Genomic DNA, 22,680 nt, shown 5'->3' on the forward strand with positions numbered 1-22,680 from the left:
CCATAATAGAATTAGCGTTCATTGTGCAGCATTTAAGCATCCAATCAGCTGATTTTCAGAGTGATTTAAGCGGGAAGCAGTTTCCTGCCCACATAAATCACTTCCTGCCACCTAAGTGGGGATAGTTAATGGCACTTAACTAGAGTATACTACTGAATATCCCTACAGGCTGCCCAAGTTATAGAATTGCCCTGGTAGAGTGTTAATTCTAATTATCTCTAGAAAATCAGTAGGATAACTCTATTCATTCACTGGGGGGGAAAACTCCAGCACTAGATCAGTCTGTTCAATCCAGGGCAAACTGGCAATCTTACGTGAGTCCATTTAGCTTCCTGCCTTGTTGTATTCTCTTTGGGCTTTTTGTGGAAGTCTGACCTCTATTATGGAGGAAGGAGCAGCTGCAGCAAGCTAGGAGAATGCCAGCTTGCTTCAAGGTCAACACAGTGATTTCACTGAACCAGAGATGCCAAGTCTCACTCATTAAGAGTGTTGCATCCATCTGGAGGTTTTATCCCTCCCTCTCATTAGAGCAGGGGTCCCCAAAGTCCCTCCTTGAGGGCCGAATCCAATCGAGTTTTCAGGATTTCCCCAATGAATATGCACTGAAAGCAGTGCATGCACATAGATCTCATGCATATTCATTGGGGAAATCCTGAAAACCCGACTGGATTCGGCCCTCAAGGAGGGACTTTGGGGAGCCCTGCATTAGAGCCTCAGTGACAGTGCACTAGTCCTGATCATTGCTTTTGTGAGAAGTAACTCTAGGAGAAGAAGAGACAGGTGGCCTAACCAGTAGGAATTAAACTGAGCATACCTTCCTGCAACTTGCCTCCCTGTAATACAGGTACTAAGCTGCAAATCCTATGTGAAAACTGGTTCATTTTGCCTCCAATCTCTCTATATCAGGGGTGTCCAACCTCAGTTCTCAAGAGCCACAACAGGTTTTCAGGAATTCTCTGCATGAGATCTGCTTCTATTGTATGGAAATAGATCTCATCCATATTTATTGTGGAAATACACACAGGGATTGCGATTTGTATACTGTCTTTTTGTAGTTCTACAACCACACTCAAAGTGGTTTTACATACAGGTACTTCAAGCATTTTCCCTATCTGTCCCAATGGGCTCACAATCTATCATGCAGTGGTCCCCAACCCTGTCCTGGAGGACCACCAGGCCAGTCGGGTTTTTGGGATAGCCCTAATGAATATGCATGGAGCAGATTTGCATGCCTGTCACCTCCATTATATGCAAATCTCTCTCATGCATATTCATTAGGACTATCCCAAAAACCTGATTGGCATGGTGGTCCTCCAGGACAGGGTTGGGGACCTCTGATCTAATATACCTGGGGCAGTGGAGGATTTTGTGACTTGCCCAGGGTCACAAGGAGCAACGCAGGGTTTGAACCCACAACTGCAGGGTACTGAGGCTATAGCCCTAACCACTGCACTACACTCTCATCTCCTGGTCTGTATAATTAAAAAAAAAAGACCAAAGAGAAAACAAATATTTGCAAAGCAATACAGCACTTACATTTTTTCTCAACTTATACCTCAAATGCTCTGCCTGAAACTTCTCACTCTTTGGAATGGTTCACTGTTGGCATCTCTGCTGCACACTTTCTCAATCATGAACTTTATGGAGTTTAATTTTAAAATGGTTTCTACACCAGTGCTTTAAATGCTAAGCATTTAAATGAAACCCAGTTACTGGCTTGTTAAACACATTATTCCAAGCCATAATACGATTTCTCTTTAATTCATAGAGTGTACTGTGAGATACAGTTTACGAACCAGCGTTTTCCAAATGTCCTAAACTCCCCTAAGAGTGCAAATAAACGGATGCACTTTTAGCCTCTGACAAGTGGAAATGAAAGATGAAGCATTACTGCTATGCTGAGGGTATATTTTGGTGTGTAATTGGTAGGGAAAAGAATGGGCACCATTGCTTTCCTCAGTCGTGCCTACAAGGGATTAATATTGCTGCAGACAGCTGAAAACAGCAGAAGCTTTTCTGATTAAATCTGGGCAGAATTCATGTAATGTTGGATCTATTGGAAAGATACAAAGGAGCCCTTGTATGTTGGAATTATTTGTTTGTAATGTAATGTAATGTAATTTATTTCTTATATACCGCTACATCCGTTAGGTTCTAAGCGGTTTACAGAAAATATACATTAAGATTAGAAATAAGAAAGGTACTTGAAAAATTCCCTTAAAACAGTGAGAAGCTAATAAACGCTGGTCATGTTCAAGGGAGGTTGGCACACTAATACATTTGTTATACTCCTGTGATCATATACGTGTTTATTGGCAAAGTATATGGGATACCATCTGTACTTTACCGGAAATTAAGGAATCACTTACATTAGATGTTATAGTACTGGGCCATTTAGGACTTCAGCAGCCAATATCTGAATACCATTCTAAATTGCTAATTTTACTTAATTTGGCCATCAAAATCATTTTGCAACACTGGAAGGATGCTTCAAGGGTGGAATATGTAACCTGGTAGAATACTTTTGTCTAACTGTCAAATATGAACATGTTGCTGCAGAAATATTAAATGGGTTACATAAATTTAATAAAATATGGGAGCCATTAAAATCTTACAGTCACGCACCTGTTAAACCATGTTGATTCAGCTGAACAAGGTGTACATCCATACTGTCCTTTTCTTTTCTTTTTTTTTAATATTCTTTATTCATTTTCAAAATTACATTAAGTGTTAAATATATTCATTCAGATTAACATTAACTACATCACTTACCAACAATCATTGATATATTACATAAAAACATATCCCTTCCCTTTTCCCACCCCACCCACCCTTATATTCCATTATCATATAAAACATGTAATAATAAAATTCCCCCCTTCCTACCCCTTAAATCGATAAGTATAAGGGAAACAATTTCAAATTAATCTTTACAATACTTTGTTAATGGTTTCCACACATCCTGAAACTTCTTAAAGTATCCCCGTTGCAATGCAATAAACCTTTCCATTTGATAAATATGGCATAAAGAGTTCCACCAGAAGTTATAATTTAATCTCCTCCAATCTTTCCAATTATATGTAATTTGCTGAATGGCAACACCGGTCATTATAAGTAGTAATTTATTATTATTCACAGAAATCTAACTCTTTGCTCTCATTTCCATACCAAATATTTGATCACATACTGTCCTTTTCGTTATATCTATGATATCATTATTGAGTAATTGTTAATTGTCATGATATCGCTATATTGTTTTGCTTTCTTTTTCTCTACCTTTTCTTTTCTCATATATTTGTCTCATGTTATCTTATTCTGTTATCATTAAGAAGGGTATTACGACCAGGACGAAGGAAGTTATCATGCCGCTGTATCGTGCAATGGTACGGCCGCATCTGGAGTACTGTGTCCAGTACTGGTCGCCGTACCTCAAGAAGGACATGGCGGTACTTGAGGGAGTACAAAGAAGAGCAACCAAACTGATAAAGGGAATGGAAAATCTCCCATATACCGACAGATTGAAGCAGTTGGGACTTTTCTCCCTGGAGAAGCGAAGACTTAGAGGAGACATGATAGAAACCTTCAAGATCCTGAAGGGCATAGAAAAAGTAGACAGGGACAGATTTTTCAAATTAAGGGGCACCACGAGTACAAGGGGGCATTGGGGGAAATTGAAAGGGGACAGGTTTAGAACAAACGCTAGGAAGTACTTTTTCACTCAGAGGGTGGTAGATACATGGAACGCGCTTCCAGAGGCTGTTGTAGACAAGAAAACACTAAATGGTTTCAAAGAAGGTTTGGATAGATTCCTAGAAGAAAAAGGGATTGGGGGGTATAGATAGGTATAGACCATTGCTCAGGCAATGAGCCTGATGGGCCGCCGCGGGAGCGGACCGCTGAGCAGGATGGACCTATGGTCTGCCTCAGCGGAGGCAACTTCTTATGTTCTTATGTTATATTCATTTATGTATGATATATTTAAATGTCAATAAAAATTATTGAACTAAAAAATCAAACAGTGAGAAGCGGCCTCCTACTGCTAGCAGTCCACAAGCCAATAGCTTGAAATCCATTTTTCAAAACTAGTAGAAGGCAGTTTGCTGTTTCAGAAATGTAATTTATTTAAAGGGAATCCAATCTTGAGGCTGGTAAAAAAGGGAATTTTCAAAATTGCTGACATTTGGGGAGGAGAAGACAGATTTTTAAAATGTGTGTGGAACCTGTAAGCAAGTTTTCAAAGGGAAGCTCACTGCACAGTTTCTTTACCATCCAAAATCTTTACAAGTGGATTTTCAAAATGAAATCCCATCAGGTTCTCTATCGTTGCAACCTTGGTCTTACCACTTTGTGGCAACTGATAAAAGTGCCTGCACCAGAAAGAGATGGTCCAGGGGCAGGGCAGCTTTCAAACACTAAAGGAACATTGAAGATGAGTGAGTGAGGCAACTTGGAAACTCCCACAACGAATAACAACCTCACAGGTTAGGATTCGATCACAGAATGGCACATGAGCCCTTAAAGTGTCCACATCTCCGATTGTTCTCTTTGGGCTCAAATCCTGGCCTTCTGGTTAAATGTAGCCAATATGCTTACTGCCGTATGAACTGTTGTCTTTTTTCAAAATATTTAAATAAAGACTGAAAACAGTGTATGTTTCATTTTTACTTATCCTTTAATGCATTATCTCTAGCATGCCCTGACGGGACCCATTTTGCCCACAAGGGCTTTTTCAAGGGTTCACAGAGGAGCCCTTATTTCAGCTTCCTCTCTGCTCTAGGGCTAGGACTGTTCTGCATCTTTAAGAGCTCGTGTGGTTATTATTCGTTGCAGGGCAGATTTTTGCCAGTTTAATTTAGCTGATAAACCATCAGTTCACAGACAGAGGGAGCTCAAGAGAACGTATGAAAGCTCTGTGAGGAAGTCAGCTCATGGTTAGAGAATGACACGGGGACAAATTTTTTTCCCGTCCTCATGGGAGCTCATTTTCCTGTCCCATCCCCATGAGTTCTTTTCCTGTCCCTGCCTCATCTGCACAAGCCTCAAACACTTTAAAATCATGTGTTCGAGGTTTGTGTGGTTAAGGCAGAGCTTACAGGAATTGTGCAGGGACAGGGACAAAACTCGCGGGGACGGGATGGGGAAATTGAGTTCTTGCAGGGATGGGGAAAAATTTGTCCCTGTGTCATTCTTTATTCATCGTAATCCTATAATTGCACAACAGGATTGTATGTTAGCTGTGAAAGTTACTGATTAGAAGTCCATGGTCAGTGGCGTAGCAAGGAAGAGAGGCGCCCCTCTCCCTCCCTCATCTCTAACCCCCTGTTCCTTCCCCAATCCCCCCTGCTGCGTGGGTGTCCTCCCTCCCTTCCCCATACCTCTAGTTGGTTACTGCCACGAATAACAACTTCAATGTGCTCCTTGTGACCCCAGCAGCTCTCCCTCTGATGTCACTTCCTATGCGTGGCACCCAGAAGTGATGTCAGTGGGAAAGCTGACGCGGTTGTGAAGAACACATAGAAGTTGTTTCTCACAGTGATGAACAACTAGAGGTATGGGGGAAGGGAAGGAGGGCATGTGGGTGGCGAGGGGAGGAGTGGGAAGAGGCAGAGGGGGCAGAGAGAAAGAGGGGTGCCGGAGCCCACCACTACCTGTGGTGAAGCATTCATCTAAATGTAATCTAAAGCAGTGGTCTCAAACACACGGCCCTGGGGCCACATGCGGGCCTCCAGGTACTATTTTGAGGTCCTCATTATGTTTATCATAATCACAAAAGTAAAATAAAACAGTTTCTTTATCATATGTCTCTTTAGCTATAAATTATATTATTAAGACTTAGCCAAAAGGAAAGATTTATAAACTCTAAAGAGTTTTACCTCAGGCAAAATTGACATTTCTTTAATAAGACATTAACTATTTTTTTCTGAGGCCCTCCAAGTACCTACAAATCCAAAATGTGGGTTTGAGTTTGAGAAAACCAAAAAAAACTCTGTGGAGTGACGATGTTCCTAAATGGACTTTATTTGAAAGTATCAAAGTTCCAAAGGTACACTGAAATCATCCACATAAAATAAAGTAAATCATCCATATAAGAGCCTTAAAGGACCTAGTCCGATAGGGATACAGGACCCAACAGGGTATGCGTTTCAACAAAAAGTCTTCTTCAGGGGTCCTTGGGGGTCCTATAAAGGTGAGTACATGGGAAACAATTATGTGGTGAGCCGGAAGTGAGACACTGCTTGCATTTGGCTAAGCCTTAATAATATAATTTATAGCTAAAGAGACATATGATCAAGAAACTGTTTTATTTTACTTTTGTGATTATGATAAACATAACGAGGGCCTCAAAATAGCAAGCAGTGTCTCACTTCCGGCTCACCACACAATTGTTTCCCACGTACTCACCTTTATTGTCGAAAATCGTACCCTATTGGTCCTGTATCCCTAGCGGACTAGGTCCTTTAAGGCTCTTATGTGGATGATTTACTTTTATGTGGAAAGAATTATTTTATGTGGATGATTTTCTTCACACTTCTACCTCTAACCCTCTGTGTAGTTCCTTCCTATTTCTCCTACTGTAAACCGCGTCGAGCTCTACGAACGTGGAGATGATGCGGTATACACAATGAAAATGCATTAGAGAGATTTGCATATAATAGATCTCAGCTATATTCATTTTGGTGATCTTGAAAACCAGTGATCTGAGGAGCCCTGTGTTATATTTTGGAAGCTTTGGCAGAAAATACAACTTTCCCTCTATGTCTCTGAGGCCCTTTAACAAAGTTGCTGCAAAAAGTGACCTTAGCGTTCCCTTATGTGGGGTTTTCCTGTGTGCTAAGGCTATTTTTACTGCAGGGGTAAAATGGATGAAATTCAGGTTTTTTCCATGAATGGCCACATGCTAATTTTTCCATTAGTGGATGATCATTAGGATATGAACCACTACTGCCACCTATTTTGTAGGCAGTAAGGACTCATGCACCAAACCTTTGCTAATTGGTTAGCCATAATGCAGATGCGTTAATTGATTTGCATAGAAGTGCACATTCTCCATCCCAGCCATACTCCCTCTGTGCATAAAAAAATGTAGTGCATGGTTTGCAAGAGTACATGCAAAAATCACTGCAGAAGCCTCAGTGTACCTTACAGTAGACCAGACATGTCAAACTCTGGCCCGCGGGCCAAATTTGGCCCACGGGGTGATTAAATTTGGTCATCGATCTGGGCTGAGATTTGGCTCGCTTTTCCGTCCCGTGGCAGAGAGAACACGTGAGGATGTGTGAATGGCTGGGGTCAGCACTCTTCCTCATTGGCCCTCGTGCTTGTCCGTCACCGCTGCAACAGACACCCAGTTGGTGGGAGTGAGCATGCTCCATTTTCCTCCCTCCAGCATCCTGGACTGACAACGTGGTATGTCGGATGGGAGGAGGTGGCAACTTTCCTCTGCAGGCAATAGCAGTTTTTAGTGCTGGGAGCCGCGCTGAATGCTGCGTGCTGCTCCCGGCACTAAAAACTGCTAGCAAACTTTAGTAAAAGTGGGAAGAACTTTAGTTTCCCCCTTTTACTAAAGTTCGCTAACAGTTTTTAGCGCCGGGAGCTGTGCGCAGCATTCAGCATGGCTCTCAGTGCTAAAAACTGCTATTGCGGTTTAATAAACAGGGGCACTGTGAAGAGAGAAAATGGCATCGGACAGCAAAAAGTGACAAGACAACTGTTGTTTGGAAATACTGTGGTAAGGATTTTAAATACCATTGAAACCTCATTACAGTGGTTGAGGGATTGGGGGTGCTAGTATTTGGGGGGGGGGACTTGAGAGGAGAAGTGGAGGTAAAAGGAAGTTTTCTCTGTAGAGAAGAAAGTGGGAGCGATCTGGATAGAGGAGAATTGAATGAGGGAGGGGGGAAGAAGAAAGAAGAGGACAAATGACTGAGCTGTTTGAAGAGGGATGAGTTGGAGAGAGTCAGGAATAGGGGGGGACAGATGAGTAAACAGAGCTTTACAGTTGTTGCAGTTACTATGTCTAGGTATGGTGAGCTGGAGCAGGAACAGGAGCAAGAGCAGGATGTGACATCACTAAGGGCTCCTTTTACTAAGGTGCGCTAGCGTTTTTAGCGCACGCATAAGATTAGCGTGCGCTAGCCAAAAAATTTACTGCTTAAAAGGAGGCAGTAGCGGCTAGCTCGCGCGCTAAAACCACTAGCACGCCTTTGTAAAAGGAGCCCTAGGTGTAACAAAAGGAAGACAGTATGAAAGAAAGAGGGAGGGAAGGGAAACATGAATAATGACCAGGTTGTAATCCTATACTTCTACTTCTAAGACTAAAGGGTCCTTTTATTAAGGTGCGCATTTAGCGCGTGCTAAATTGGTTAGCGCACCTTAATAAAAGGACCCTTAAGTATCTTAATTAAAAATTCGGCCCACGACACCCTTGCAGTACACCATTTTAAGTTGCAGCTAGCTCACTTTAGCACTGACTGCAGCTTTTTAAAAGAGCCTCCCTCAGTTTCTAAACTCTCTGACATCACTCTTCCCCCCCCCTACCCCGGCCACTCTCTATAGGGGCAGCCAACTAAAAAATTCATTATTATATATATCTCAGAACAGATGCTAGGAGAAGTGACACCCCTGCATTACACAAGGACATTGCAGACATCAGGAAAATGTCAACACTGACACTTCTAGTACTTTTTAGAGCTCATTGTGACTGAGATGACATTGCTATGAAACTGCATTGCAGTTTGAATCATTGTAGTTTTTTCTTTGCACTTGATTAAACTTTTAATCATTTGTTTATTGAAGCTGGAAAGGTTGAAATTGCTACATAATGTAAATCTTAATATGTTCCCTGATGTAAGTTGCTAACTTGTATGCACAAATTTAAGCACTGGAAAGCAGTTTTGCTAGGGGGGGTAAAGAAAAGGGACAATTGGATATAACTGTCCAGTCATAAGATAACATCCAAATTCGTCAAACAATTCATTTTTCCAGTGTGTGATGGGTCAGTTCTGGAAAATTGGTTTCTAGCTGATATATAGAGCACGGAAGCTATATTACAGTTTTGTATAAATCGTCTTTTCATCTGTAAAGAAAATTGTGTTTTATTTAAGTTATAATGAATGTGTGCTGTGAAACAACTATAACATAACAACCTATCAAACATAATTTTTCACTATAACTTTTGATCGATTCCAACTGAATGGAGAAACCATTTTGTTCATTATTTCAGTTGTTGAGAAACTTCTACATTTAAAATAAGCCTACTGAAATAACGTTATCCTTTCTCACCAAACACGTTTGCTTCATATTCACAAATCAAAGGAAAAATAAGCTAATTTATTGTAGCATTAAAAATTAAAATGTTGTATAATAGTTGGTCATTGTTTTTTTCCACAGTTCCTTCCACCCCAAAGTTACAAGCCCAGGAATCTAATTCAGCCACCAGCACATCAGTGGCAGTCTACTGGACTGTGAGTGAGGCGGATGTCATTGACTGTTTCCAGGTATACTGCATGGAAGAACTTCAGGGAAACAGAGAGCAAAATGGTATGTCGTGTGTCTGTTTGAAGCCTAAAGCTTGCATGCCAATAGTCTTTTGATATGCCAGTTGGTACTTTTTTTCCAGACAAAAACAAAGCTTTATATTTAACAAGAGAAATGTGTCCTAGGGGAGACTTTTGACATGCCTCATCTTGAAAATATTCAGGCCAAATAAAAACATTCTTAAAAAGGTATTTAGACTGAAAAATGTGTTGTATTACTGTAGTGCACTTAATATGAGGTACCATGGTTTACACAGTAATGAGATGCAAAAGAGTTCATTATTATGTAACTTGAATAACATAGCTTGTGGTGAATACCGCAAGTCAAATTATTCCTGGAAATTATTCCCAGGAGCGCAGGGCTACAAAGCTGCTTCCCACTGTTCTGGGTCACTTCTTACAGAGGCTGGTGCCTATAATCAGGAGTTGCCTTCTCCCCCCAAGTACCTCACCCTCAACCTGAACCCCCCCTGAATCCATCCTCTGCCCCAAAGATGTCCCTCAGTTACTCATAGCACCCCTTCTCCTGGCTGCCTGCTAATTCCCTAGAGGTCTAGTGAGTTCAGGGAAGAAGTGAACCCCCAGCAACACTTATCCCTTCTAGCTCCTGAATATGAGTGCCAGCCCCCTTTAAGAAGCAGTCCAGAAGCATCTTTTGGAGGCTTTGCAACCTGATAATCCCGAGCAGGATTGTTCTTGTATAGCAGGAGCAATAGCATAGCTACGATTGAATGAGCCCTGGCAGGAAAAATTGAGATTGGGGGGAGGGTCAACTGAGTCACTTTCTTATATCCTACATCTGTAAAGTGGCAAACTCTTATGTTAACTCTACATAAAACATTTCATGCACACTGCTTGCTTCAATGATAGATAATTAAATCTTGTAGACATTTTCTTGTGGTCTCAGTATGCGATTTTCTCCACAGACTGGCTACATGTCGCAGTTCATTCGGCATTTGCAATCCTATTTGGCACAGCAAAAGTGGCAGCGCTTTCGTTTTTGACTCTGTCACAGTTTTCACATCTGGTGATACACCGACTGCTATCATGGCGCACCGTGTTGATGGCTGGAACACCACTGCTGGAGACTGAGATCGATTCAAAATGCTTGGCATCACCAAGCCTTTTTCAGCATCTATGAGAAATAGATGTCTCATATCACTAGGCTGTTTATCACTAGCTGAGCATTTCCATGATGGATTCAGTGATTTTCTACTACTATTACTACTACTAATTACGCAGCACTGTACAGAGTCATGAAGATGACAGTCACTGCTTTAAGGAGCTTATAATCTAAGCAAATTTCAAGTTTATTAAAATTTTGATAAAGCGCTAATCATGAATCCTAAGCGTTTTACAATTTATAAAGAAAGGGGGAAACATTGAACAGATAAGTACCGACTTGACAATACTTGACAGACATAAAAGCAATACAAAAGTGGGGAGAACTACAATTTTAAAAACAAAGGAAACATAGAGGGTAAAAAAAAACAATAGGGAAGCTAAGGAATTAAGATTATTAAACAACCCTGGCTGTCATCCAATCTATTCAGCAATCATATGCATCTTGGAAGAGGTAGCATTTTAGATTTCCCTTAAATTTATCCAAGTTTTGTTCAGCCCTAATATGAGGTGGCAAGGAGTTCCATACTGTGGGGGCCGTAATTGCAAAAGAAGAGACCCGATGCGTGCTAATGATTTTCAAAGACAGTGTATGAAGAAGATGTTGAGAGGAGGATCTTAGGACTCTTAAAGGATCATGTGGAATAAGGAGCTTGTGAATGAAAGCCGGTTCTTTAGTATTTTGGGACTTGAAAGAGAGAATAGCTATTTTATATTTGATTCGGTGTGGGATTGGCAACCAGTGCACACTTTTTAGTAAGGGAGTGACATGATCAAATTTCTTCCTGCTTGTGATAATTTTTATGGAAGTGTTTTGTATCAATTGTAGGCGACGGATGTCTTTTCGGCAGATACCTTTATATAATGCATTACAGTAGTCAAGCTTGGATATAATGAGAGAGTGGATTAAAATGTTAAGAGATTGGGGGTCCAAAATGTTCGCAAGGGATCTAATCATCTAAGTTTGATGAAACAATTCTTTACTGCTGCACTAATTTGTGGACGGTAAGACAGTTTACTATCTATTATTACTCCCAACATTTTAATAGCATTAACAGAAATAATTGGTGCATCATTTATGACGCCAGAAGTGATTCATGTGTTGAATTGGAGCGTGTTCTGCACGGAGGGTCCTGACTTGTTGTCTGTGATGCAGTAAGATTTAAACCCCTGACGCAGCGAGGCGAAACGGAGATTTCCCCGTCGGGTCAACTGGCTGTGGCATCCGGGTGTAGGAGTACTGATCTATAGCGTTTTTTTGCTACTTTAGCTTGTCTGCGGTGTTCTTTGTTCACATGTTTAAAAACAATAGACTGTTTTCAGTCCAATTCTTTATATGTGAATTTGCAAACAATTGGATCCCTGAGGAAGGCGTGTTCGCCGAAACACGGACTGTGTAGGGTCCGGTTGGATTTTTACCACTGTATTTTTTATCATTGTATTTTCATCATTTTATATGTTAGTGTATGATAAATTATCTCCAGAACATCTGTATCCACAGTTTATTGTTTTTGTACTTATCGTGAGTGCCTTGGAGACAGCCTGGACACCATCGGCAGCTAAGTTTTTTTGTTTTGTTCTGCTCATGAAGCAATGTTAGTGACTGTTGTGCTGAGGTGCTATTCTATCCACATGATCACTGTTTGAATTTTTTCCTGGTGTGCTGATTTACATGGTGGTTCTCTATGGGCTGCTACAATTCTTTTTTCTCCATTTTTTGTACTTCACATGTGCAAGTGGTTACTTATGTGAAGTGGAGTTTTTTTTTGCCATATGAAGCAGAACTGAGGCTTTTTCTCCACTTCTTTTTCTTTTTCCTTATTCCATTTGTGACTGAGTGAATGAAGTGTATGTATGTGTTGGTGAGGCCTTGCAGTGTCTTAGAGTCCTCTGTTTGTTCCACATAGGGTACTTATTGAGTATTGGATGAGTTTACATACTCTTTTACTGAGGTGAGTGTGGGGTTGGAACACCCCTTATTACAGAGGAAACAGCCCTTTTCCCTGTTTTTTTAGGGAAAAATGACTGTTTCTTCTGTAATGTGGAGGTTCTACTGAGGATCCCCTTGGACTCAGAGGGAAACCTGTTTGAAAAAAAATCTCCCCCTTTCCTTTGGCTTTGCCATTTTTCTACCTGCTACCAGTGCGACTGAGGATCCCCTCTGATGTGGGAGAGCACTCTGCCCCTCACCGACACTCCTCCAGCCGCTGAGCCAGTTGGAGGGCTCAGTGCCTAATGGCGTGCAGCCGTTCGGTGCGCCGTCTAAGGTGTGCATCAAAGGCGCTCGCCTTAGCGAGCGCCTTTGCAAAGCAACCAAGAAGTGACCAAACCTCCATCCTTGTCAAGGCTACTTAACCAACCCCACAGTCTGTTCAAAGTCACAGCCTCCATCCACCCGACACTGCCCCTCAGAAATGTCCCAGGATACCCGATTCCTCTTCAGCCCTAGTGGAGACCAGCGAACCTCAATAAGCAAAGGAAGAGGTCCTCCATTTTACCCCTCTTCGGCCCAACAACCTCCAAGAGAAAAAACAACTTTTTAACCTCCAGAAAATCACTTACAACCGCACTCCCACATACTCCTACCTCCCATCTTTCACAATGAAAACAATGCCACAAAAACAAACACAAGCTATCCTACTGATCACCCTGCTCCTAACCAACTGGAAGTCGGCAGCAAACAACATCTCCCCGAAACCAATTATCTCAATTACTAACAGAATTCACCACCCAGCCAGACGAATCACACTGGACAGAAACATAAACTGCCAGACCTGCATTAGAAACATAGAAAATGACGGCAGAAAAGGGCCACAGCCCAACAAGTCTGCCCACTCTAATGACCCACCCACCTAATTTCTTCCTTGAAGTGATCCCACATGCTTATCCCATTTTTTCTTTAAATCTAGCACGCTGCTGGCCTCAACTACCTGCAGTGGAAGATCATTGCAATGATCAACGACTCTTTCGAAGAAGAAATGATTCCTGGTGTCGCTATGAAATCTCCCACCCCTGATTTTCAACGGATGCCCTCTTGTTGCCGTAGGTCCTTTAAGAAAAAAGATATTTTCTTCTACCTCAATACGGCCCGTGACATTTTTGAACGTCTCAATCATGTCTCCCCTCTCTCTGCGTTCCTCGAGTGAGTATAGCTGCAATTTACCCAGCCATTCCTCATACGGGAGATTCTTGAGTCCTGAGACCATCCTAGTGGCCATTCGCTGAACTGACTCAACTCTCAGTACATCTTTTTGATAATGTGGCCTCCAGAATTGTACACAATATTGCAGATGAGGTCTCACCATGGATCTGTACAATGGCATTATAACTTCGGGCTTCTGGCTGATGAAACTTCTTCGGATACAACCCATCATTTGTCTAGCCTTGGATGAAGCTTTCTCCACTTGATTGGCAGTCTTTATGTCTTCACTAATGATCACTCCCAAGTCTCGTTCTGCTGCATTCACCACACCATCACACCAACAGAGGGAAGTAGACCGACAAACCTCTCCAAGACCAAACCACACCCTCACCCAAGATCACTCATCTACCCCAAAACGACTTACAGTACCCAAACAGATTACACCACACTAACATGTGCCTACTTAAATATCAGAGCTATAGGCCCTAAGACAGAACACATAAAAGACATGGGAAGGATGCAATGGGGCACTAAAGACAGGAAGGGGCACTAAGGATATGGGAAGGAGGCACTGGGGGCACTAAAGACAGGAAGGGGCACTAAGGACATGGGAAGGAGGCACTGGGGGCACTAAAGACATGGGAAGGAGGCACTAAGGATATGGGAAGGAGGCACTGGGGGGCACTAAAGACATGGGAAGGAAGCACTAAGGACATGGGAATGAGGCACTGAGGGCACTAAGGACATGGGAAGGAGGCACTGGGGGCACTAAGGACATAGGAAGGAAAGAGGGAGGGAATAGAAAGGGACAATTCTTGGGTCTGAGTGCAGAAAGAAAGAAATGAAAGAAAGGATACACAGACAGAAGGAAATGCAACCAGAGACTCATGAAATCACCAGACAGCAATGGTAGGAAAAATGATTTTATTTTCAATTTAGTGATCAAAATGTGTCAGTTTTGAGAATTTATATCTGCTGTCTATATTTTGCACTATATTTGTCTATTTTTCTATAGTTACTGAAGTGACCGAGCTCTCGGAGATGGGGCAGAAACGGGGTTTTTAAATTTTAGTCCTAGTAGTTTGCCGGTCCACAAAATAATTCTTTTATTTCTGCCAGTCCACGGGTGTAAAAAAGTTGAAAAACACTGTTCTAGACTACTGCAACATCCTCTTTCTCCTCTGCCCCACAACCATGATAAAACAACTACAAACAGTACAAAACACAGCTCTGAGACTTATCTACTCACTGAGGAAACACGACCACATCACAGCAGCTTACCTCGATTCACACTGGCTCCCATAAATGTAGACTGCCCAGCCTACTTGAACAACCAACTAATCCAAACAACCACAACCAGACATAGGAGAATCCACACTCCATTCACACACCCTCCGTTCAGAAACGTCAAATGAAATAAAATGTACGATGGCCTTCTGACCACTCAAGCAGCAAAACTAGACTACCAGTTCTCCAATTTACTGATCACGACCCCAGACTACAAAACCTTCAGAAAAGAAATAAAAACCCTGCTATTCAAGAAATCCTTAGACAAACTAACACAGCATGAATCATCTCAATCCCCAATAGTAACCCGCTACACTCCATGATACCACGGGAAATGTCCAAATAATTCCTTATGTATTCCTAAATGTCCAAATAACTCCTTATGTAATCCGCCTTGAACCGCAAGGTAGTGGCGTAATAGAAATCACTAATGTACTGTAATGTAAAGTGACTTATGGGTCTGAATGGACCCATAGGTGGGCCACTGATGATTAATTGAAGAAGACCTACCATTTGTACACTTACATCATGGAGATATCTCTATCATATCTCCCTTCTCTTGCCTTTCTTCCAAAGTATACTGTACATGTTAGAATTTATAAGTCAGTTTCATATGATTAATGACAAAAAAAAAACACTGACCATTTTAGTTGGTATTCATTCCCTCCTTCTCATTCTATCGCGACTTGAGTAAGAATGTCAACTCCTAAAAGTTAGTCAATAAATAAATTGTGTTAGGCCCCTAACAAAGTATCACTTTGCTGTTTTGTTTAGGGATGTTTTTTTTGCTTGTTAACCTTTATTTCCATGTTTTCTGTGCATTGACATTTGTGAATACTATAAGTTATTAAAATAAAAATCAATATGACAGCCTGCAGCAATCAGAGAAGGTTCCTCTGTGCTTGCCATTCATAACAGATATATTTGATCACCATCCAACCGCCTGCACGGATAAAAAAGGCACTTCATTTCCCAGAAGAACCAATTACCCTTGGCAAAAAAAAACCCATTTATATATATATATATATAAATAAATAAAATAAAGTGAAGTGAACAAGTTAAAAAGGAGTGTTTTTTGCCATTGTGCCTTCTTAAACACCACTGAGATAAAGTTCTCTTTCTTTGAAGTGTTCTTTATAGGTATTAGCTGAAACCTTCTTTTCTTCCGTGCAGTGGCAATGTGGGCCCCTCATGTGCTACATGCAGTACAGCCCCCCCTGCTGATCTAAATTAGCTTTTTCTAAATGAATAGAACAATGCAGCTTTTTAAATAAGATTTGATTAGCAAAGTTAATTAGAACTGCATGTAAAGAGATGGTCACATTTCAAGTAGAAAGAAGGACAGTGAGGTAAAGAAGTCCAAGCAAGGCAGTCTATTCATACAATCAAGAAGCTTTCATTTTCGATTCAAATGTATCAGTGCAGCATTCTTCCTCTGTTTGTCTACACTAGGATTAGTGGAGGAGTACAGAGTTACAGTGAAGGAAAACTATTGCATTTTGGAGGACCTGGAGCCTGACAAATGCTATAATGTTTGGGTTATGGCTGTGAACAACACCGGATGCAGTTTACCCAGTGACAAATCTATTTTCAGAACTGGTGAGTGCTGTGTCGTATTAGGGGCATCAAGTAGCACTTGATCTAGCAGATGCTGTCTCATAATTTAGGCTTGTTCCTGTACATAAAAAAAATGGTAACACGTTATGCTTATTTTGCCTTATTTATTATAGAGAGGGCAATTGGGGATGGGAAGAGTGGCCTAGTGCAGGGGTAGGCAATTCCGGTCCTCGAGAGCCGGAGCCAGGTCAGGTTTTCAGGATATCCACAATAAATATGCATGAGATAGATTTGAATTTCAAGGAGGCAGTGCATGCAAATCCATCTCATATATATTCATGGTGGACATCCTGAAAACCTGACCTGGCTCTGGCTCTCGAGGACCAGAATTGCCTACCCCTGGCCTGGTGGATACAGTTGCTGACCCAGCACCCTAAGGTCATGAGTTCAATCTCAGCCTGCTTCCTGTAACCCTCGGCAAGTCACTTAACCCTCCATTGTCCGAGGTTAGACTGTGAGCCTGCCAGGATAGATAGGGGAAATACCGAACAGTTCATGAGTACTGTTCAATGTAATATAAACCAGTGGTTCCCAACCCTGTCCTGGAGGACCACCAGGCCAATCGGGTTTTCAGGATCATCCTAATGAATATGCATGGAGCACATTTGCATATCTGTCACTTCCATTATATGCAGATCTCTCTCATGCATATTCATTAGGGCTAGCCTGAAAACCCGATTGGTCTGGTGGTCCTCCAGGACAGGGTTGGGAAACACTGCTATAAACCACTTTGGGTGAATCTCTTCATGAAGAGGCAGTTAATAAATCCCAGTAAATAAAAACTTACTCTCAGTTTGCTCTAGCAGAAAATAAAAAACAGTCTGACATATCTATATATGTACTTATCTATACACACGCACACACATGCACCGAATCCCAATCAATTCCAATGGGCTTTGGTGCATTTGCCATGGGAGAATTGCTAATGTGATTTTGTAAAAGGGGCCCTATATACAGTATATGACTTCATGTACACATGTAATTCAAATGTCATACATACACAAGATACTGAAAAATCATTAGAAATACTGTGAAATGTGGTAGTAAAAGTCTGGTGGGTTTACTTTGTTTATTTTAGTTGAATTCAAAATATAGTCAGTGTAGACTAGCCCCAGATTAAACTAAACTAAACTAAAATTTAGTTTTATAGACTTAGTCATCAACCAAGAGGAGCTCAACTCGGTTTACAATAATGTAAAACATAATACATAAATTTGACAAGAAAAAGTAGACTGAAATAGTTAATTTCCAAAATGTTTAGCAAACAAAAACGTTTCCAGAACTTTCCAGAATAAAGCAAAATAAACTAAACTTCTTAATGTAAGTGGTAAAGCACTCCAGAATTCAGTTAATTTAAAAGCAAAAGAATAACTAAATCTCTTAAAGGTTCTGGTTTTATCACTGAGAGAGGGAAATGTAAGTTTTAATTTTTGAGAACTTCTGGCAAGATGAGATCTATGAACATTCCCCCAACCAGCTACCTGTCTTCCGCCAGCAAAGGATATAATAATAATAATAATTAATAATTTTATTTCTTATATACCGCTATACCATAAGTTCAAAGCGGTTTACAACAAGTTACATACAACAACAAGATGTTTACAACAAGAAGTAAGAGATGTTTATAACAAGAAGTAAGAGATGGTTACAACGAGATACATACAATGAGTGTATGAGATGTAAGGGGAACAGAAAAGTACTTTCTGGGATACAAATTGCAAATGGAAGAGAACCAAGATGGTTTGAATCAAAAGGAAGTATCTAGTCAGAGATTGGGTACAGGGGAAAACAATTTGGGTGGGAAGAAGGATGAGTTAATCTAAAATCAAGAGAATTGGGGATTGGGATGATATAGGCATGGAAGAAATAATAGGTGTCAGCTTTATTATAGTACTGGAAACAGATCAGTACTGAATAGAATATTTTACTATTCGGCCGAATACAAATAATGGGCATTGAGCTCTATAAGAGAAAGATGTTGTTGCTGTGTAATTAAACACAATTTATTATTATTATGAGACATATTTATTTGCATTTTAACCAAGTTCTTTGTCTACATATTTTATTAGACTTAATATGATATAATTCTGTACCTGCAGCTCCATCCATGCCCCTAATCAAGGCAGAAGACTGCACTGTGTGTTGGGACACTGCCTTCATTCGATGGAGCACAGGAATCCGCGAGGCACTGGATTCATTCACACTTGAGTACTGCAGACAGTATTCACCTGAAGGAGAAGGACTTAGGTCAGTCAACTAAGGAGAAATTTTTAGGATGTGAACTATTGAGGACTAGCCTAATGGTTAGAACAGCCAGCTGGGACCTCAGGATCAAATCCTATAGCAGCTTCTGGTGGCCTTGAGCAAGCCACATAACCCTCTGTTACCTTGGAACAGGGGTCCCCAAAGTCCCTCCTTGAGGGCCGAATCCAGTCGGGTTTTCAGGATTTCCCCAATGAATATGCATGAGATCTATGTGCATGCACTGCTTTCAATGCATATTCATTGGGGAAATCCTGAAAAACTGACTGGATTCGGCCCTCAAGGAGGGACTTTGGGGACCCCTGCCTTGGAATGACCAGGGATGGCACTCACAACGTCACCATACTTAGAAGTATGGGTTTGGAACTGGAAGTGGCGTAGTAAGGGTGAGCGGTGAGCTGGGCCCAGGACAATGGTGCCCCTCCCCCTGCCATACGCACCCTCTTCCCTTTCCCCATACCATTTTAACTGTTATTCTAGAGCAGGGGTGTCAAAGTCCCTCCTCGAGGGCCACAATCCAGTCAGGTTTTCAGGATTTCCCCAATGAATATGCATGAGATCTATTTGCATGCACTGATTTCATTGTAGGCTAACAGATCTCATGCATATTCATTGGGGAAATCCTGAACACCCAACTGGATTGTGGCCCTCGAGGAGGGACTTTGACACTCCTGTTCTAGAGGCTGAGGTGCAAAGTCCCTTCTCCACTTTTTCTTGTGGTCTGTTCCATTATACATGGGGTTGTATTTTCCTTTTGTTTGTTGTGTATATGGAGCATGGGAGGGACATGGACAGGCTGCCACTTACACATGCAACTTACAGGACTTAGAGAAGTTTCGTTGGTATCTGCTGCATGTAGTCCTATGCAGTTAAGAAGCTTTTTTTTCAAAACCATTAGGCTTACAAAGTTACATAGTAACCTTTGGAACTTTGTAAGTCAAAGTGCTTTCAAAATGAGCCCCGTACAGTCTATGTATGGCTGGTGTAACTGGGCACATAAATGTAAAGATGTACCAATGCCAGGTTACGCTAGTATTCTACAATGGAATTTGGGAATCCAGATGCCGTTACTGAATAGGATCTCACCATGTGGCATCAGGCATCTAAAAGGAGGTGCCCACTTACAGAATTGCCTCCAAAATGAATATTGATGGTATGGATTTGATAGGCCTTATAGAATTTAAAAAAGGACTACTATTTAGGTTCCAGGCTGAGGGGAGATATGATTGAAGTCTACAAAATCCTGAGTGGAGTAGAATGGGTACAAGTGGATCGACTTTTTCACTCAGTCAAAAATTACCAAAGACTAGGGAACACTCGATGAAGTTACAAGGAAATACTTTTAAAACCAATAGGAGGAAATATTTTTTTCACTCAGAGAATAGTTAAGCTTTGGAACACATTGCCAGAGGTTGTGGTAAGAGCGGTTTGGACAAATTCCTGGAGGAAAAGGCCATAGTCTGTTATTAAGACATGGGAGGAGCCTCAGCTTGCCCTGGATCAGTAACATGGAATGTTGCAACTCTGGGTTTTGGCCAGGTACTAGTGACCTGGATTGGCGATCGTGAGAACTGGCTACTGGGTTTCATGGACCATTGGTCTGACCCAGTAAGGCTATTCATATGTTCTTATGAGTATAATCTTCATTTGTAAATTATTAAAAAGGTATGTAAAATTTTGTCTCATTAAAAAAAATATGCTTTTCATGCATGTAACTCATAGTGTAGCTTTTATGTTCTAATGGTAGCACTTTTTTGGGGGATATACAGGTCGATTGCTGGAATAAAAGGCCAAGAGCTGAAAGTCAAGCTGCAGCCAAACGAGAACTATTTCTTCTATGTGAGAGCTGTCAATACCTTTGGGTCTAGTGAACAGAGTGAAGCTGCCCTCATCTCAACAAAAGGTAGAAAACGTTATTAGGGTGCATAGGGAGAAGTATGGCCAGTTGGAAAAAGGAGGTATTGATGCCCCTGTATAAGACTTTGGTGAGACTTCATTTTGAATATTGTGGAGGCCACACCTTCAAAAAGATATATAAAGGATGGAGTCGATCCAGAGTAAGGCTACTAAATGGTGCATGGTCTTAGTCATAAGGCGTATGGGAACAGACTTACAAATCTCAATATGTATACTTTAAAGGAAAGGTAGGAGAGGGGAGATATGATAGAGACATTTAAATACCTACCTGGCATTAATGTGCATGAGTTGAGTCTCTTTCATTTGAAAGGAAGCTCTGAAATGATAGGGCATAGGATGAAGTTAAGAGGTGATAGATTCTGGAGTTATCTAAGGAAATACTTTTTTACAGAAAGGGTGGTAGATGCATGGAACAGTCTCCCGGAAGAGGTGGTGGAGACAGAGACTGTATCTGAATTTAAGAAAGTGTAGGATAGGCATGTGGGATCTCTTCGAGACAGGAAGAGATCATGGTTACTGCGGATGGGCAGATTAGATGGGCCATTTGGCCTTTATCTGCCATCTTTTTTCTATGTTTCTACATAGAATGCAAAGTTACTCACCTGTAGCAGGTATTCTCTGAGGACAGCAGACATACTGTATATTCTCACATGCAGGTGACATCATCCACGGAATCTGGTACAGACAGATATCAAAATGTACTGTCACTTTAAAACTTTAGCACTGCCCTCACCGTGTGTGTGCTGGTACCTTCTCGCCCAATGCCACCTTGTGGGACCACCAGTTTAGTAAAAAAGCAGAGAAGTCAATTAGGGGAGGAGGCCGGTTTGTGAGAATATCATGCCTGCTTGTCCTCAGAGAGCCCAGATACACCCTTGCCCTGTATGGAATAAGAAATCACAAACTAAAATTTGAAATATGTGGACAAAAGTTAAACTGAACCACCAAGAAGCCGGACTGAATACAGTGCAACACCACAGAAACAGTGACGCATGTCCTCTAATACTGTGCAAAATATATAAATATAAAGATAGCAGATGTAAATTTGAAAAAAATGACAAATAAAAATCACCACTTTACAAACTAACAAAGGGGGTCTTTTACTAAGGCGTGCTAGCTGATTTAGCACATGCTAAATGATAATGCGTCCATAGAATATAATGGGCGCGTTAGCATTTAGCACGTGCTAAATCAGCTAGTGTGCCTTAGTAAAAGACCCCCAAATAGAAATAAAACAAAAGATGGAAAATAAGATAATACCATTTTATTAGACTAATACGTTTTTCAATTAGCTTTCAGAGGCCAAAACCTCCTTCCTCATGTCAATACAATATACTGCAGTTATGGTAACCTATCCTGACTTAAAGAAGGAGGTTTTGGTCTCCAAAGGTTAGTCAAAATATATTAAAATTAGTCCAATAGAAAAATCTATTTATAAATGTTTATGAATACAACTATACTACTTTGTCCTAAAACAAAAACATTTTTTTTTTTTACCTCTGTCATCTCTGGTTTCTGCTTTCCACATCTTCTCTTCACTCTCTTCCTTCCATCTACCATCTTCCCTCTTTCTCTGCTCCTTCCATCCACTGTCTGTCCTCTCTCCTCTTTCTATGCCCCTTCCATAAACTGTGTACCCTCGCTCCCTTCCATCCAGCCTGTGCCCCTCTCTCCTTTTCACATGATTCATTTCAGCCTGACCGCTCTTTCTATTTTTCTCTCTCCCTTCTCTGTCTCCTCCCCTCTCCCATGCTCTGGCATGTCTCTCTTCTCCTCTCTTTTCCTCCCCCCCCACTC

The 22,680-nt window shown here is 41.2% G+C and overlaps 1 protein-coding gene across 2 annotated transcripts in view; it reads left to right on the forward strand.

Annotated features, from left to right (window-relative positions):
- The window catches only part of CMYA5 (cardiomyopathy associated 5), a 119,819-nt gene that overhangs the window by 75,115 nt on the left and 22,024 nt on the right, over positions 1-22,680 (forward strand). Inside the window, exons 7-10 of one of the 2 annotated variants that reach the window (XM_033929689.1) lie at positions 9,391-9,540; positions 16,540-16,686; positions 18,804-18,951; positions 20,736-20,869. In XM_033929689.1, coding sequence (XP_033785580.1) covers positions 9,391-9,540; positions 16,540-16,686; positions 18,804-18,951; positions 20,736-20,869 — 579 coding nt within the window. Of the gene's footprint in view, positions 1-9,390; positions 9,541-16,539; positions 16,687-18,803; positions 18,952-20,735; positions 20,870-22,680 lie in introns of those variants that run through there. The other variant, XR_004537982.1, reaches the window with a different exon arrangement.

Source organism: Geotrypetes seraphini, chromosome 1 (genome assembly GCF_902459505.1).
Source record: "Geotrypetes seraphini chromosome 1, aGeoSer1.1, whole genome shotgun sequence".
NCBI lineage: Eukaryota > Metazoa > Chordata > Amphibia > Gymnophiona > Dermophiidae > Geotrypetes > Geotrypetes seraphini.